Source organism: Chiloscyllium plagiosum, chromosome 21, assembly GCF_004010195.1.
Source record: "Chiloscyllium plagiosum isolate BGI_BamShark_2017 chromosome 21, ASM401019v2, whole genome shotgun sequence".
NCBI lineage: Eukaryota > Metazoa > Chordata > Chondrichthyes > Orectolobiformes > Hemiscylliidae > Chiloscyllium > Chiloscyllium plagiosum.
The window spans coordinates 19,908,687-19,928,105 of NC_057730.1; the positions used below are offsets into that span (position 1 = coordinate 19,908,687).

At 41.8% G+C, this 19,419-nt stretch overlaps 1 protein-coding gene across 1 annotated transcript in view; it reads right to left on the reverse strand.

The window, feature by feature from the left end:
* Nucleotides 1–11,432: 11,432 nt before the first annotated feature.
* The window catches only part of LOC122560601 (otoancorin-like), a 66,608-nt gene continuing 58,621 nt past the window's right edge, over nt 11,433–19,419 (reverse strand). The window contains exons 27-29 of the mRNA XM_043711396.1: nt 17,292–17,389; nt 15,921–16,095; nt 11,433–14,209 (exon numbers count right to left, since the gene is read on the reverse strand). Of these exons, the coding sequence (XP_043567331.1) occupies nt 14,139–14,209; nt 15,921–16,095; nt 17,292–17,389 (344 nt within the window). The 3' untranslated portion in view covers nt 11,433–14,138. The remainder of the gene's footprint in view (nt 14,210–15,920; nt 16,096–17,291; nt 17,390–19,419) is intronic.

Here is a 19,419-nt window from a genome sequence, read left to right on the forward strand (position 1 = left end):
AGAAAAAATGAGCTACAAAGGTAAACTGGCCAAAAATATAAAGGAGGATAGTAAAAGCTTTTTTAGGTATGTGAAACGCAAAAAAAATGGTTAAGACTAAAATTGGGCCCTTGAAGACAGAAACAGGGGAATATATTATGGGGAACAAAGAAATGGCAGAAGAATTGAATTGGTACTTCAGATCTGTGTTCACTGGGGAAGGCACCAGCTATCTCCCTGAGGTAACAGTGGCTGAAGGACCTGAACTGAAGGGAATTTATATTTGCCAGGAATTGGTGTTGGAGAGACTGTTAGGTCTGAAGGTTAATAAGACCCCGGGGTCTGATGGTCTACATCCCAGGGTACTGAAGGAGGTGGCTCGAGAAATCGTGGATGCGTTGGTGATTATTTTCCAGTGTTCAACAGATTTGGGATCAGTTCCTGCGGATTGGAGGGTGGCTAATGTTGTACCACTTTTTAAGAAAGGTGGGAGAGAGAAAGCAGGAAATTATAGACCAGTTAGTCTGACCTCAGTGGTGGGAAAGATGCTGGAGTCTATTATAAAGGATGAAATTACGACACATCTGGATAGTAGTAACAGGATAGGTCAGAGTCAGCATGGCTTTATGAAGGGGAAATCATGCTTGACTAATCTTCTGGAACTTCTTGAGGATGTAACTCTGAAGATGCACGAGGGTTATCCAGTAGATGTAGTGTACCTGGACTTTCAGAAAGCTTTTGATAAAGTCCCACATAGGAGGTTAGTGAGCAAACTTAGGGTGCAAAGTACTAACTTGGATTGAAAGTTGGTTGGCTGACAGGAAACAAAGAGTAGTGATAAACGGCCCCATGGCGGAATGGCAAGCAGTGACCAGTGGGGTACCGCAGGGATCCGTGCTGGGACCACAGCTTTTTACAATATATGTTAATGATATTCTTGTACATCAGTCAATGAAGGTAAGCATGCAGGTACAGCAGGTAGTGAAGAAGGCTAATAGCATGCTGGCCTTCATAACAAGAGGGATTGAGTATAGAAGCAAAGAGGTTCTTCTGCAGCTGTACAGGGCCCTGGTGAGACCTCACCCAGAGTATTGTGTGCAGTTCTGGTCTCCAAATTTGAGGAAAGACATTCTGGCTATTAAGGGAGTGCAGCGTAGGTTCACGAGGTCAATTCCCGGAATGGTAGGACTACCTTATGCTGAAAGACTGGAGCGACTGGGCTTGTATACCCTTGAGTTTAGAAGACTGAGGGGGGATCTGATTGAGACATATAAGATTATTAAAGGATTGGACACTCTGGAGGTAGGAAACATGTTTCCGCTGATGGGTGAGTGCCGAACCAGAGGACACAGCTTAAAAATATGGGGTAGACCATTTAGGACAGAGATGAGGAGAAACTTCTTCAGCCAGAGAGTGGTGGCTGTGTGAAATGCTTTGCCCCAGAGGGCAGTGGAGGCCCAGTCTCTGGATTCATTTAAGAAAGAGTTGATAGAGCTCTCAAGGGTAGTGGAATCAAGGGTTACGGAGATAAGTCAGGAACAGGATACTGATTAAGGATGATCAGCCATGATCATATTGAATGGTGGTGCAGGCTCGAAGGACAGAATGGCCTACTCCTGCACCTATTGCCTATTGTCTTGCCATATTTTGTGAACTTCTCTTTTGGCTAGTCCTGTGCAAACTTCTTGGCTACAACAAAACAGCATGGAAATGACCTTTCTTCTTGCAAACATTGCATCAGCTTCTTTATCAGGATGATTTTTATACCCATTTTTCTTCCTTGCACACCAATAAGCAGCTGAGATGGGTCAATATACAAGTTTTGAGAAAATTTGTAGCCCAGGTTGAGGTTCTGAATGTAGGTTTGCTTGCTAAGCTGGAAGGTTAGTTCTCAGGACATTTCGTCACTATACTAGGAAACATCATCAGTGAGCTTCCAGCTTTTTATTTGTGCATTTAGGTTTCCTTGGTTTTACCCAAGGACACTCACTTATGGTGACGAAATATCTGAATAAGAACATTCTAGCTTAGCGAGCAAACCAACATCCAGATGGTCAATGTTCATACTTACCCTCCCCCTTTGGTTTTATAATGCCATCTCAGTCCTTTAAGCTGAACATTTTCCACTGAGGTGGCTGTCTTTGGGAAACAGTTTTTGCTACCTGACATAAGTTTGTCTGTTCAACTGAATTGCCTTTATTCATATTAAATCATTGCTTGATTGCTAAGTGCTCAAACAACACTACACAGCTCCAACAACAATTTATCCCTGATTTATTATTAATTTAAGTTTTTTTGTTCACAGTCTGCTGTAGGTCTACGCAGATCAATTATAAAAATATTAATACTGTCTCCTCTTCACTAGGTACATTAATTAAAATTAATCCACTCAACAATGGGTTTCTTTGCAGATTGAAAGCATCATCAAATGCTTTTGTTTCTTCCTCAGGTGTAGATTTTTCTTAGATGGTCCCTATATTTAAAAACAGGTCATAAGAATCATCAAGGTCTTGACCTATGCACCACCCTACTCAATTATCAATGCAGCACACCAAAAATAAGGAGATTTTGGTCATATAAGGTATGAAAACAAACCTTCAAATGAGTAATAGGACATTGGTCATCTGACTCATGAGTAGCTGTTCCATGGCCATTGGTCAAGAGAGGTTAGACAGGAGATTGGCATAAGTTTGGGGGCTGGCTATCAAAACAAGATATATGAATAGGAAGGGGTAAGGGGAAAGATGATTCAGGGAGATAAGCCACATTCTCTTCCTGGGGAAGATCAGGAGCTCCCCCCATATATCAGCCTAGGGAAAGAACAAAGACTGTTGGCACCAAAACCAGTAAAGTCCACCCCAAAAGACAGCAGGACCAGTGGGACATAAAAGTGCACTGCTTTTACAGGAAGGCTGTGGGATCAGTGAAGCACTGGCGTTTGGCACAGATTATAGAGTTCCCTTCTTTGTGTGATTAACTAATGTACCATATCCAAACTGCCACTTCCCGATAAACTATCAGAAAATTTCTGTGAATCATCAACTGCCTAGATAGGGTAACTGTGATCAAATAACTAAAATCAGCATTTTGCAAAACTGCAAAATCTCTTCTCAAGTTTCTATTCTCCTTGTGTTTTTCGAGATCTGCTCCATTACTACTCCCTCCTCTCTTTCCCCACCCTATAATAGGGCTGCCTTAAGAACAAATTACTGGAATTAAAGATATAGGTTCGAATTGATAATTTGGATACTTTTGGAATGACAGGGAGTAACTAGTAGCATAGAGAATAATCAAGGTAAATGTTACAGTTGCACTAAAGGTGAAGCATATGAAAGAAAAGGGAGAAGAGGGTTATGCTGCCAGACTTAGATGAAGGAGGGAAGAAGGATGCTCAAGTAGAGCATAAATGCCAGAGAGACTGATTTAATTTTTTTTTTAAACAACATTTTCTTTATGTTATTACAATGAAAATAAAGAGATGTAAATATTTTAGAGTTGTTCTATTTGGAAACGGTTAATCGAGAGGAATTCTACCACTGGGGGTGAACAGAAACAATTTGATACAAAAGGTTAAGATCTCAGTTGATACTAGGTATCAATCTTAATCCACCAGGACAACATACTGCTAAAGGAAGGTGGCTTCATACATAAATACGAACAGGGGATTAGAACCAGTAGCATTAGAAATTGCAAATATCTCTCTCTTCAATGGTCTGACGGGCACAGCCAGTGAAGGAAGGCAAGTAATTAAACCATTTATTACCATTTACCTGATTCAACCGATTGAAAATCCTACTAGAGGAAAGATAGGGACCCTTTTGTGGTGCAGTGGTAGTGTCCTATCCCTGGACCAAGGGTCCTGGGATCGATTCCCACTTGCTCAAGAGGTGTACAATAATATTTGTGAACAGGTCGATTAGTCATGATGTGGAGGTGCCAGTGTTGGACTAGGGTGGACAGAGCAAGAAGTCATACATCATGTTATAGTCCCATAGATTTATTTGAAATCACATGCTCCTTTGTCAGCCCCTTTGTAAGGTGAAATGAGAGAGAAGAGTGCAGAATTTATAGGCTCAGAACTCAAGGGGTCAAAAGAGAGATCAAAAGATCATACAACTGATGTGAGTGGAGTGTCGAAAAATAAATCTCTGCAAGTGACCAAGAGAGTTAGACTGTGTGAGTAAAGTGTCAACAGCTGAATAAAAAATGAAGGGATTACCTGTAATTTGACTAAATGAGGCAGAGAGAGAATTACGCATAATTAAAGTTAAGGTGTTACTGTAGACAAACATCCCCCACAATGATGGCATCACGGCAACAGCCTCAGTACTCAACACCAACAACTGCCAATCTCCAAACACCATGCTACAACTCACCCGCTTTATCTTGGATCACAACGTCTTCACCTTTGACAACCAGTTCTTTATCCAGACACATGGAACAGCCATGGGGACCAAATTTGCACCCCAATATGCCAACATCTTCATGCACAGGTTTGAACAAGACTTCTTCTCTACGCAGGATCTCCAACCAAAATTATACATCAGGTATATTGACAACACTTTCTCTTCCTCTGGACCCATGGCAAGGAGTCACTGATAAAACTACACAGTGATATCAACAAATTTCATCCCACCAAACTCACCATGGACTACCCTCGACTATCTGTCTCATTCTCGGACACAGCATCTCCATCAAGGATGGACACCTCAGCACCACACTCTACCGCAAACCCACAGACATCCTCACAATGCTACACTTCTCCAGCTTTCACCCAAAACATATTAAAACAGCCATCCCCTATGGACAAGCCCTACGTGTACACCGGATCTGCTCAGATGAGGAGGAATGTGACGGGCACCTGGAATGTCCTCGTAAGAACAGGGTACGATGCTTAACTCATCGACCGCCAGTTCCGACGTGTCACAGCAAGGAACCGTAATGACCTCCTCAGGAGACAGACACATACTGCAACCGACATGGTACCCTTCATTGTTCAGTACTTCCCAGGAGCTGAAAAACTACATTATGTTCTTCGTGACCTGCAACACATTATAATGAGGATGAGCACCTCACCAAGACCTTCCCCACACCTCCACTGCTTGCCTTTAAACCATCACCAAACCTCAAATAGATCATTGTTCGTAGCAAGCTGCCTGGCTTTCAGGACAACTCCATAGAACCCTGTCATGGATAGGCGCTGCAAGACGTGTCAGAGTGTGGACATGGATACCACCATTACATGTGGGGACACCTCCCACCGTGTATGTGGCAGATACTCATATGACTTAGCCAATGTTGTCTATATTATACATTGCAGGCAAGGATGCTGTGAGACATGGTACATTGGGGAAACTGAGCAAAGACTTTGGCAACAGATGAAGGGACACCACACAACAATCAACAGACAGGAGTGTTCCCTCCCAGTTGGGGAACACTTCAGCGGTCCAGGACATTTGACCTCGGACCTTCAAGTGACCATCCTCCAAGGCGGAGTTCAGGATAGGCAGCAGCGAAACGTGGCCGAGCAGAGGTTGATAGTTAAGTTCCATACCCGTAGGGAGGGCCTCAACTGGGACCTTGGCTTCATGTCACACTACAGGTGACCACCATTGAACTATACAGACACACAGACACTCCTACATCTACATATACACACACACACACACACACACACACACAACTCAACCCCCCACCCCAGACACACACAAACTCCCACACATGCACCCCCTCATAGACTTAAGACACTCTACACTCACTACACACACATATACACTCTCTCACACTCAGAACCCCAACCCAGACTGACACACACACAGACAGACACAAAGACCCACATGCACACATATATTTTGTGGGGTGAATTTGTACTTGCAGAATTACATTGTACTTTGCTCAAAAACTGCATGAATTCATGTAAAAAACTCTTATCTCACTTTTTATATTAGAATCAATCTAAACATCATAGCATAAAGAGAGAACACAGGGGGCTAACACCTTCAACATATTGTCTAGTTAACACCAATTGTTACAGTTAACCTGAGAATGCAACTTTTAAAAAAAGGTTTTGTGATTTACACATGAAAGAAGTGAAACTATCATGGTATTCAAACAGATGAAAGACACAACAGACAATCAAGGTATTTTTCAATGTATAATTTCAGTTATGTCACACTGTAAATGTTTGCTATAAATTCTGTGCCTTACAATTGTGTCCTCCACAACTACCTGATGAAGGAGCGGTGCCCTGAAAGCTAGTGCTTCCAATTAAACTTGTTGGACTATTAACCTGGTGTTGTGAGATTTTTAACTTTGTACACCCCAGTTCAACACCGGCATCTCCAAATCGTGTCAAAACAGGACAGTAAGAAAGATTTTACAGATACAGAACCATGTGGTGGGGTCACCTGTAGTGTGACATGAATCCAAGATCACAGTTGAGGCCATCTTTGTGGGTACAGACCTTGGCTGTTCAGTGATTCTGTGTTGTAGTATATTTCAAAGTCTGCCTCAAAGGATGGTTACCCGAAGATTGGAAACTGAATGTCCTTGACCCCTGAAGTGTTCCCTGACTGGGAGGGAACATTCCTGTCTGGTGATTGTTGTGCATGTCCATTCATCAGCTTGGCCTCTCCAACCTATCACGCCGCAGGGAATCCTTGCCTGCAGTGTATAAGATAGACAACATTGGCCAAGTCACATGAGTATCTGCCATTTATGTGGTGAGTGGTATTCCCACATGTGATGGTAGTATCCAATTTGATGATCTGACATGTCTTGTAGAGGTTTCCATGGCAGGGTTGTATGATGTTGTCATCGATGTTGTCCTGAAGGCTGGGTAGTTTACTGCTAACGATGGTCTGTTTAAGGCTTGGCAGTTGTTTGAAGGTGAGAAGTGGAAGCATAGGGATGATCTTGGCAAGACGCTAGTCATCATTGATATGTGGAAGGCTGCGAAGAGCATGTCTCTCCACTCTGGGGAAGTACCAGACAATGAAGGATACTCTAACAATTGTAACCTGTGTCTGTCTTCTGAGGAGGTCATTGCAGTTTTCCACTGTGACACATCGGAACTGTCATTCATGAGTTGAGCACTGTATCCTGTTCTTATGAGGGCATCCTTCAAAATCTTTAGGTATCCATCATGTTCCTCCTCATCTAAGCAGATCCTGTGTACTGTATACGTAGGGCTCGTCCATAGGGGGTGGCTTCTTCAACACGTTTAGTGGAAGCTAGAGAAATGCAGCATTGTGAAGTTATCGATAGAATGACATACCGAGATGCCCAGGCTTGATTGAGATGTGTGTGCCCAAGAATGAGACTGTTTCTAAAGATTAGTCCATGGTAAGTCTGATGGTGGGATGAAACGTATTGATATTGTTGTTATGTCACTTCAGTGACTCCTCGCCATGGGTCCAACGGAAGTTAATGTCGTCAATATATCTGGTGTATAGTGATAGTTGGAGATCCTGTGCAGCAAAGAATTCTTGCTTGAACTTGTGCATGAAAGTGTTGGCATATTGGGGTGCAAATTTGGTCCCCATGGCTGTTCTGTGTGTCTGAATGAAGAACCAATTGTCAAAGGTGAAGACATTGTGGTTAAGAATGAAGCGAATAAGTTGTCGGAGGGTGCCTGGAGATTGGCAGTTGTTGGTATTGAGTACTGAGGCTGTTACAGTGATGCTGTCATCATGGGGGATGCTGGTGTAGGGCAGCAGCCTTCTGGAAGGGTCCAATTCTTTGGTTGCTGTACCATGGATCTCTCCGTTGACTGTTCTGGTTCATCGTCCATCTCATTGGCCTCACTGCTGACACCTTGGGGTCCACTCACACCAGCTGTATGATTTTTTTGATGTCTCTGCCTATAAATTCTGCAGCAGTGTGCCCTTCTCTCTCACTTCACCCGATGAAGGAGCAGCACTCCAAAAGCTTGTGATTTCAAATAAACCTGTTGGACTATAACCTGGTGTTGTATGTCTTTAGGTTGATTAGAAAATAGGTTAAATTGAAAAGTAACCTAGGAAAAATAGATTGAGTGTTCAATAAAATTTTTGATTCTTATCAAGGCTAAAAAGATGGCGAAGGAGTTTAGTGGATATATGTAAATGTTTTTACACTTGAATGCAATGTTGATTTATAAGAACTCTGTTTGGATTAAGGGTTCGTGTGGGGTAGTGGTTGTGTCCTTACCTCTGAGACAGGGGACTGGGTTCAAGTTCCATCTCTGAACAGAGTTGACTGACAATATTTTCTCCATTTGGATTAAATTATAAGTCACATGTGAAGTGATGTGGGCCAAGGTTAACAGATCTAAGATAAATAGTCCCACAGGACAGGATTCAATTTATCCTCCGTTATTTACGGGAATGGGGAAGTCATATGCGAACCATTGATTAATGCTTTCAGCAAATGGCTGCAGTCGGAGATGCTTCCTCATATGGTGCGGTTATTTAAAATTGGGCCAGCGTGATGGGGAAATCAAATCCTGTGAGCGGGTGAACTTAAGTCCAGTATTAGACTTTATAAATTAGATAAAATCTGTCTTTATTTTGAAGTCTATTTTAAATTGCAGGAATTCAAAAGTAGGTTGCTTTAGCCAGATACAAAATGGAAAACAAAAGACAAGTCGGCTGCAAAGATAATTAATTTAGAAGATTTTTGTTCGGAAAAAAAATCATCTTAATGGCCAACATAGCAAAATTTGAAACTGTACGCAGCCTGGCAGGCAGAAATATTGCAAAGCAAAATACTGATGCTGGAAATCTGCAATAAAAAGAAAACAAAATTGCTGGAAATGCTCAACAGGTGGAAAGAAAGAGTAAATAAGCAAAAATATATGGTGGGGGAGGGAGGATTCAACAGCTCACCAGCTCCACTGCCCACCAGATGAAAAGTTAACGATGAATCAACAGATTCAAAACAAACCTGCCCGATGGCTGTAATGTGCAGCGTCAATGAGGCCTCTCAGTGGCGGGAGTCACACCCTCTGAAGCTGTCAGCCAATCAGATTGGCTTGTAATAGGCACACCTCAGATTGCAGGAAAACTCGCGGATGAGGCCTGATGGATCCTGGACCTAAGCAGGTCTGAGGCAAGGGGCAGGGAGGAGTTACTCTCCTCAGGCAGGGTATAACAAAATCGGGGGTGGGGGGGGGGGGTGAGGAAATGAACAGGGGGGGGGGGGGTTTAGAGTACATGCCAGTACCATGTAATGGAGGTATCGCCCCTGATGGGTAAAGGACACCCGCTGAAGATAATACCTCATTCCCTTCCGGTGCTTGAAAAGCTTTAAAATACAAACTGCTTATTCTTTTAGATTAGATTAGATTCCCTACAGTGTGGAAACAGGCTCTTTGGCCCAACAGGTCCACCCAGACTCATTCCCCTAGATTTACCCCTGACTAATGCACCTAACACTACAGGCAATTTAGCATGGCCAATTCACCTGACCTGCACATCTTTGGACTGTGGGAGGACACTGGAGCACCCGGACAAAACTCACGTTGACACAGACAGTTGCCCGAGGCTGGAATTGAACATGGGTCCCTGGCACTGTGAGGCAGCAGTGCTAACCACTGAGCCACCATGCCACCACTTGTCCACACCAGCTCCATTATGGATGGACAGGGTAATATTGAGGTAAATTGAGCTTTTAACAAGTTTAATTCAACCTTATTTATTGATAGATGGACTGCCAATTTTAGCATCTGCCCATTCTCCATATTATGGGGGAGAGTTCAGGAAGGGAGGGTGGACATCCACCTGAATTTACCTGCCCTTTTGCTGAAAGCACACTTGGTGGGAACATCATATCCAGCTTATTATTATCAAGATAACCTTACATCAGGGGATGTGTCTTGCTTCTGACATGCTTTCTGCAAACCCACTCTAACCCATCTTAAAAAACATCAAGATAAAGGTGATCTGATTTACCTGAAAGAACAGTGAGATTGAGATGGTCAAAAGAACAGCTCTCTGAAAAGGAAGCCATGTGAGCAATGAGATGGGGTTATCTACATTGTAACATATTTCAAACAAATATCATTGGTTGGGATAAGATAAGGAAGGAAAACAAAAGAGGGAGGTCATTCGGCCTCTTGAGCCTGCACCTTCATTCCTGATTTTTTTTTTTACACAAACCAATTTCCCTCTAACTGACCCAAAATTGAACTCAACTCCTGGCTCTTTGGGATAAGAATTCCAATGATCTCACAATCCTGCTTGAAGAAATTTCTCATCTCAATCCAAAATTGTTGACCACTTACTCTGAGACTATGCCCCCTCAGTCGAGACTCTCAAGCCAATTGAAAACAGAGATGCAATATCTATCCTGTCAAGTCCTCTTAAGAATTTTATATGGCCTCAATGAGACCACCTCTACTTCATCTTGCATTATAGGAGTCCTCTCGTCCCAGGAATCAAACCAGTTAACCTATCTTGCACTTGCGTGGGCAAGTATATCCTTCCTCAGGCAAAGAGAACAAAACTCTGCACAATATCCTAAGTGTGGTTTCACTGAAAACTTACATTATTACAGCAGGATTTATCTACTCTTTTATCCAAAGGCTAATATACCACATACCTTCTTTATTGCATGCTGTACCTGAATGTAAGCAGTGTTTTTTGAAGTAGGACACCAATTTCCCTCTAAGTACCCAATTTCACAATGGATGCATTTTTGTGACTGCAATGATGGCTCGAAGAAACAAACTTCATAGTAGCTAGGTTTCTTGTTATAGAGTCAGAGATATACAGCACAGAAACAGACCCATCTGTCCAGCTTATTCACGCTGACAAATATCCTGAATAAAACTAGTCACATATGCCAGCATTTGGCCCATATCCCTCTAAACGCTTCCGGATGCCTTTTAAATGTTATAATTGTACCACCCTCCACTACTTCCTCTGGCAGCTCATTCCATACATGCACCACCCTCTGTGTGAAAAGATTGCCCTTTAGATCCCTTTTAAATCTCTCCCCTCTTACCTTAAATCTATGCCCTCTAGTTTTGGACTCCCCCCACCCCAGGAAAAGATTTTGCTTATTTACCCTATCCATGCCACTCATGATTTTATAAACTTCTGCAAGGTCACACCTCAGCCTCTGAAGCTCTACGGAAAATAGCCACAGTCTGTTCAGCCTCTCTCTATTGCACAAACCCTCCAACCCTGGAAACAACCTTGTCAATGTTTTCTGAGCCATTTCAAGTTTCACAACATCCTTCCTAGAGCAGGGAGATCAGAATTGCATGCAGTTGCATCCTGAAATTTACTCTGCTTCTCTCTTTACTAGCTCCGATGCACATCTATTTAAAACAGGTTTCTACAGAGTGTTCATGGCCTCTGGCTGTCATCTTAATTGCCAGCCTTCATTCAGTTGCTTGCGCTGTCCTCATCGGTTAGGTGTCCACGGATTCAGATTCCATTTCGGAGACACAGTCCAGGCTAACACTTGTCATATCTATTACTTGTATGTGGTTTAATTCCACTTTTGCATGGTCCAAGGAAGCAGAGCTTCAATTCAGCAGTACAAGAGAAGAACAAATGCAAAATGAACGATAGCCTTTATGAACAGCATGACTGACATGATATCTCACATTTTCAGACAACCTAATGACTATGTACAACTTTGTAAATTGAAGAACTAGAGACTTCAAAGTTAAAATCCAAACATGTCTTTTGCAAACTGTTCAGATTCCAATATCTAGTGGTTTGTGTATCAGAACACCTGCAAAATTAGTTTTGTCCATTCTTAAATTTGGTTAAGTAGAAAGTATATCCATTTTGTTATCCAATGGTGTTTTTATCTCTCTAGGGAACAAAATGCAGTTCTGCAGAAAGTGCTTCCTCCACTGGAAGTTGCAGGATCTTTATTTTTCCCAGCCCAGCCACCCTCTGGTTCTACTGAGTGACATGATGGGCTGTCTGTCCACATGAGCCTGGGCAACTGACCTCAGGCCATCAGAAATCTTCAACTTATTTCACCCATGTTGGATTCAAACTTATGTCACTAAGGCGGGACCCCTTAACCACTTTTCCTCATGTAGAGTCTAACGTGATATGTTCTTAAGTTATCAAGGGTTACAGGGAGGAAGTGGGAGAATGGTGTTGAGAAACTCATCAGCCATGATTGAATGGCAGAGCAGACTCAATGGGCTGAATGCCTTAATTTCTGCTCCTACGGTCTTATCCAAATATATCCACACTAATGCTTGAAATCTAAAAGTCAGGTTGGGGTACACAGGAAGAGCTACTGGACAATTAAACAAAATACAGCTGAGCAACCAGAGGTTCATGAACTTGTGATTTTTTTTTTTACATTTTGTGAACACAATTGCATTTTTAAAATATTTGAACAATCTTCTGCCCTATAACTGCCTGTGATCTCTGTGCTCCTCCAATTCTGAGCTTACATAGTACTGACCCTAGTTGCTGCCCAGTTGGTTGCTGATTTTTCATTTGCCTGGGCCCCAAGTTCTATAATTCAAATCTTAAACCTCCTCTTTCATGATGTTCCTTAAAACCTATGTTTTTAAACAAGATTTTGCCCATCTGTTCTAATTTCTCATTAGATGGTTTAAGGTCAAATCAGTGTTTAATAATACTTCTGTAAAGTGCCTTATCATATTTTATTGCATTAATTATCATGTGTGTGTGTTTGTGTGTTAATGGAATATTAAACCTCCACATCAGTCTCATGTCCTGACTACTAAATACTGAGATGTGGAACTGCACTCACTTTGGAAAACTGCTGACTGTATTGAAACTAACCACTGGAGGTGGGCAGGGCAAATGTGGAAGAGAAGAAACAAATAGTGATACTATCTCCTGAGAACCAATTATGTCCTAATCCCACTTTTAATGCTATTTTGCCTAAATTGAGAGGCAAAATGGATGCAGAGATCCTGAGCATACAGAGCACATTTGGGAAATGCTTCTGAATTGCATTGTAAGATCATCAAGAAGTCAGAAGCCAGACAACTGATGAATTGACAGGAGTACAGGGAAGCCAGGAACTCCATGGAATATATCTCTATCCATCCTGTATCGAACTACAGAAATTATGGCTGTCCAGAAATGGATTAACTGTGGCTCAGTGGATTACAATCTCTTTCGTATAAGCCAGAAGACCATAGGTTCAAATGCTATCCCAGAGGCTTGATCATAGAATCTAGGTCAACAGCGCTGTACTGAGAGATTGCTACACTGTCGGATTTGCCATTTTGAAAGAGGGGTCATTAAATGGAGGCTCCATCTGCCTACTCTGGTGAATGGGGAAAATTATAAGGCACTATTCAAAAGAGCAGAAATGAAGTCTTCCCTGATGTTCTTGGTTTAATGTTTATTCTTCAACCAAAAATCACTAAAATGTGATTTGCTGATGATTAGCTCATTACTGTGGAAGGATTTATGTGCGTGCAAACTGACTGCCTTGTTTCCGACATTACAATAGTGACGACAATTCAAAATAACTTCATTGGCTGTAAAGTTTCAGAACAATAGGAGATCAAGAAAATTATAGTTTTATTTTAAGCTTTTTTTTCCATCTTTCAGTGGGATTTTGGCCATGGTATTTCATCAGACCTGCCAGTTCATATGAATCCTTTACTGAACAATCTAAACACCTACGTTCATTAGGTCAAATCCCAAAATGGCAATGAATTTAATAGATCTGGTAGTTTCTGAATTGGCACCAGAAAACATGCATAAAATCTGACTGACATTTTCAAAAAGCCCTTAGCTGGGTCAATAATGTTCTCTGGGGGAGGGGAGGAAACCTGTCGAACTATATCCAGTCTTAGTTTATACATGACTCCAATGCCAGATATTGCAGTTGACTTTGAAAGCCTTCAAAGCAACCAAGGATCAGCAACACATGGCTCACATCCAAAATACAAATATAAATCTTCCCAGATCCCTGGCTGGGCTGCAATCTGCTCCAAGTGAACTAACAAATGAACATCATGAGGGGAACTGATTTAAATAAAAAATGGCAGGTATTTCTGACCTTAAAAATGAACATTCATTCAACTCTGAAAATTCATTAGCCTAATACTTTACAGTTTAGCAGCGATACATTGACACTTATCTACATACTGTATCTGTCTAATGGACAAATATTGTGCATTGGAACAGTGGTTCTCATCTGTAGGCTGATCCTTAGGAAACAAAATACACGATGATACATGCAGCCCAACCTAAGAGAAGATTTCCTTCAGGGAAAGTTGAACCTGTTGGAAAGGTAACAAACACAAAAGGAGGTATTAGAAACAGAAGGCACATTAATCATGCAATACAAAAATATAGAATATTTATTTCACAATTCCAGTACTTGGTAATGAATTCTTCAACACACAAGATGGTTGAAATAACTGCACAGAGGCCAGTCTCCCATCAACATGTCACCCTTTACTTACTTGTTGCCAGCCGGCTTGGAGCCAGTCCTCGGAACTGAGGAGATCCTAAATCTCCTGGTTATATATTTTTTTCTCCTGGTTAGATTTATTGAAAGTCCACGTAATGTTAAAACATGAAACAATAATCACCATACAATGGAGACATAGAGATGCCAACACAGGACTCCCCAAATCTCAACATAAACAATATCAAAAAACATTACATAAACCGGAACAAAAGCATCACACAGGTAATCTTCTCCTTTTAGAAAAAGTACAGGAATAAACTAAATATATTGCATAAAAAGAAAACATTACACCCCCAGAGATAAAAGTTTGAGCAGTAAGGCAAAATCCACAATATGCAACAACAGACACTATGCATCAGAGCTCATCACTGAAAGTAAGGTACAATATAAAGCATTCCATAACATCACATCTTATCTTGAGCAGTAATACAAAATAGTAAGGAAAAAACACACAACCACCGGAGCTGGCTCTCGGCCGACCTACACATCTTCTGGCTAGCTCCTGTATATTTTTTTTTTCTTCTTACTATTTTTTCCCCCTCCCCCGGTCCTTACTGCCAAACTATAGTAGTACTAGCTCCTGTTTATGTTGGTCAGCCAGGGCTTTCCTGACTGGCCCAGGTTAACAACTTGGACCTCGTAGTCAACAAGACCCAGCTGGTTCCAATCACTACAGTGGTCAGTCAGCCCACTGGAAAGTGGAAGAGCTATTCAATTAATCCCACACCCTTGCTTTTTCCCCTGTTTAAACATTTATCCAATTCCTTTTGTAGGTTATTGTTGAATCTGCCTCCTTTGCCCTCGCAATAAGTGCATCCAGATTGAAGAAACACATCTTATCAAACCTTTTAACTGAAGATTCCAACTTGCATTGCTAAAACATCCTAAGGCAATACACAAGAACACATTGACAAACAAACATTGATTCAAATAAAACACTGGGACCAATGTTCCCTGTGTCGCTGTGCATTCCAATGAACCGCACACAGTGATTGGTGTCCAGTTCTGGAAGTCACTGCCACACGCTGACCTTGCAAAGAAAATTAGAGAGACCACTGCTCATCAAAAGCTTGGTCAATCAGGTAGTCTTGAAAATAAGAACAAAGAAAGATTTAGTGAGAGAATTCCAGACTTTGCAGCTTTAGAGATCAAAGTTATGGCCAACAATAGTAAGCAGGAAACCAGGCATGTACAAAAGGTCAAAATTGGAAGAATACAAAGATCTCAAAATGGGCTGTAAGGCTGGAGAAGATTAGAGAGATATGGAGAATGGTAATGGAGGGGTTGTGCATAAAAGAGCGATTTGTCAAACCAGGATCCAAAGCAAGTCAGTGAACACAGCAGCGACGAGCGAATGGAACTTTGTGCAAACTATGTTGCAGCCTGCAGAGTTTACACAATTAAGTTCAATTATTAGTCCATTATGGACATGCGTTTATTGTCAGATATGTACTCAAGTATCAGATGTATGCACACAAGCTGTTTTCAGGGTAGCACTGAAATAGTTAAGGACTCACTATTGAGGATTGGAGAAGCAGAGAGCAACATCTGAATTAAGTGGTTTGAATCTGCTCCATCCACTGCTGCCTGCAGGCTGGAAAGCTGTTCTCTGCTCAATGCGGCTTTCTGAGACTCTGTGACAATGGCTGCATTCTCAGGTCCGAGGTTTGCTAGCTGTTTTGGGGAGAGCTCCTATTAAAATAAAAATACAACAGTTGTGAATCCACCAGTTCAAACAAAATCCAGCTGTGGATTTTGCCTCCGAGACAGTTAAGTGGTGGTCAAGTCACACTCAGGTAACTGAACATAAATTCCAGGTTGACACTCCCAGTGGAGAAATGACAGTGTGCGGGACTATGCCACCTTTCAGATAGGTCACATTGCACTCCCAAGTGGGCTCAAAGATCCGACGGTAACATTTCACCACATGCCTCTTATGATCAAGCCGTGATCTGAAGTGCATCTTTATTTTTATTCAGATAAAGATTAAATGGCTCAATGGATAAATACTCACTACGTGACATAGTAGGCTGCTGATGTCCACAGTTGGAGGAGAAAGTGAGGACTGCAGATGCTGGAGATCAGAGCTGAAAATGTGTTGCTGGAAAAGCGCAGCAGGTCAGGCAGCATCCAAGGAGCAGGAGAATCGACGTTTCGGGCATAAACCCTTCTTCAGGCTTATGCCCGAAACGTCGATTCTCCTGCTCCTTGGATGCTGCCTGACCTGCTGCGCTTTTCCAGCAACACATTTTCAGCTCTGATGTCCACAGTTCCCAGGAATGACTTTGTTGAGTTCAATTTTCCCATGTATTCAAATTGCTCAATATCTGGACGCCCCAGAGGGATGCTGTCAGTAATGAGTGTATCCCTCAGCATCACTCTGCTGAAGCAGACCTTCAATAGCCTACCTCCAGAAAGTATTATCCACTGAGTCCTAGGTGGCACTTTGTATGACAACATGGGTGCCAATATTACTCAACTTAATATTTCTCAGTTTCTATTAAACATTGATCAACTTTACAGATTCCCACTTTGCCACATTGTTCCTTCCGCCTCTGACAAGACATTTTAATGAATTAGTTGACAGTCATTAACTTCACCCTGCATTGAGACTTTATACGACGTTTACCTCCCGAAAGGTCAGTTATCCACGTGTGGTTTTCTTATAAAGCTAAGACAGGAACCACTTTGTTAGTATGGTTGTTACCTTCTCTGCCTGTCACGTGGGTGACTGAGAGTCAACTCCCCAGTGGGGACTCGTTGATCTTTGTGATGCGCTATGCACAAGAAAGCATATGCTTTCAGGACTCTTATGGCATGGTGGTAGTGCCCATACTTCTGGGCCAAGAGGCCCAGGTTCAAGTCCCACCTGGTTTGTCACTACTCACTTTAAATACTTCACTGGGTAGAGCAGCTATTGCCGCTGGTCGGAAGTAGGGCATCAGCTCTTCATTCAGCATCTTTATCTCTTCCTTACGGATTCCAGCTGTGAAGAGAATAAATAGTGAGCAATCTAAATTCCAAGCAAGACTGATCAGGCCCTTTCCCTCAATTATTTTTGGATTCTAATTAACAGACCCCTTTCATTAAAGCCATTTCAGGAGGACAGCAGATTATTTCAAGAGTGAGCTTTATCTGTATATCTGTGAATTTTCTCTTCAACAGGCTCATGTTGAGTACAAAAGTTAAAGATTTAATCAAATTACTCCTGCCCTAGTTTGCCCATCCTAACAGAGACAGGTTAGCAGAAAACGGTGGTACATGTAAAAATCTATTTATTACTAATTAGTCAGATTTACTCACACTGGGAAACAAAATATGAAAGATCAATTTAGAACTCTGTTAGTTATATCCCCTTCCTAAACTTCTACACATACACGCAAACACAGACTTTAAGGTGCAAAATGTAATAGAGTAACACAGTTCAATAGCATCAGTACACAAGATCTGATGAGGAGTCCGTCTTGCTTCTTCCAAGTCTTTGTGATGTCCAGTCTTCTTATTTCCAGATCCTTTGACTTATTTGGTGAACATGTACTTGGCGAAGGTGCATCGTTCCGAGAGCTTGTACTCTCAAATAAACCTGTTGGACCATACCTGGTGTTACGTGATGTTTAACTTTAGTGTTATGGACTAGGCCAGACCACTCAAAACATTCTTAAGCAGGCAGCTCCAGAACATAACTTTGCAATTTGTTTTGGTGAGTGTACAGTGAAAATTACCTGGAGTAAGATAGCTAGGTTGACTACTAGATTTTAGGACAGACAAAAATTTATTCACAGTTACACAACAGAACACAAAGAACAGAATAAAGAACCCCTACAGAACTCAACCTATCCAAACTAAACTTAATTATGCTGTTCCGAATATATACAACAGTCCTAATAAGCGAACTCCCTTTAAAAAACAGTATAAATGGCACACATGCTTTCAGGTTGAAGTTGAAGGGCAGAAAAGAGAGAGAGTTTTCACACAGCTCCCTGCTGAACTTGCCAGTTCAAGACTGAACTAAGACTGCTCAGCTCAGCTAGAGAGCTGACCACTCCCCCTTCCCTATATTGGTCACTTCGAAAACATGACCACTTTGGCCTGAAGTCTCATCTGTTTACATATAAACAAAAGGCCTCTCAAAATCCTTTTCATCTCTGTACCAAACCAGACTGATTGGAGCCCGGCCTGGTTTATTGCCCCTCTGAAAAAAATCAAGGACAAAGTCCCCTTGAGCCAAGGAACAGCTTTTAGGAAAACCGGGACTAGCTTTGTGACACCTCTTCCCCTTAAAAGAAATGAAGGATCAATACCAAAATATACACATATACACTACACTAACTATAAACATGCAAAGATGCACAACCACACACAAATTCAGGATGCTGTACACCCGCCACCAAACGCCTCCGTATTCGAGTCTCGATTGCATTGGCAATCACATTTTTGCGACCTGCCACCTGCATAATTGCCAAATCGAACGGCTGCAACAACAAGCTTCATCTAAACAGTCTGGCATTTTTATCCTTAAATTTTTCCACAAATGTCAATGGGTTATGATCAGTGCATAAGATTGTCTCAGATGCATTGCTGGTAATATTGATGCTGAAACGTTGTAATGTCAACACCAAGCTAAAAGTCTCTTTGTCTACCATTGAGTATTTCTGTTCAAATTCCTGGAAAAATAACTGATGGGTCTTTCTATTCCCTCATCATCATCCTGCAGGAGCACCGCACTGACACCCACATCACTGGCATCGATAGCCACCTTGAAAGACTTTGTGTCATCCAGTCTGGCTAATACTAGGGCAGTGGTTAACACAGTTTTAGGCTGCCAAATGCATTTTGACAGTCTGCTGTCCACTGAAACTTCTTGCCCTTTTTTAACAATTCGGTGAATGGAGCAGCCACATTACTAAAGTTTGGCACAAACCTCTGGTAAAATTGGCTCAACCCCAGGAATCGTACTACTGCTTTTTTGTCGATGGTGTGGGAAATTCCCCAATTACTTTTGTTTTCACATCCCGT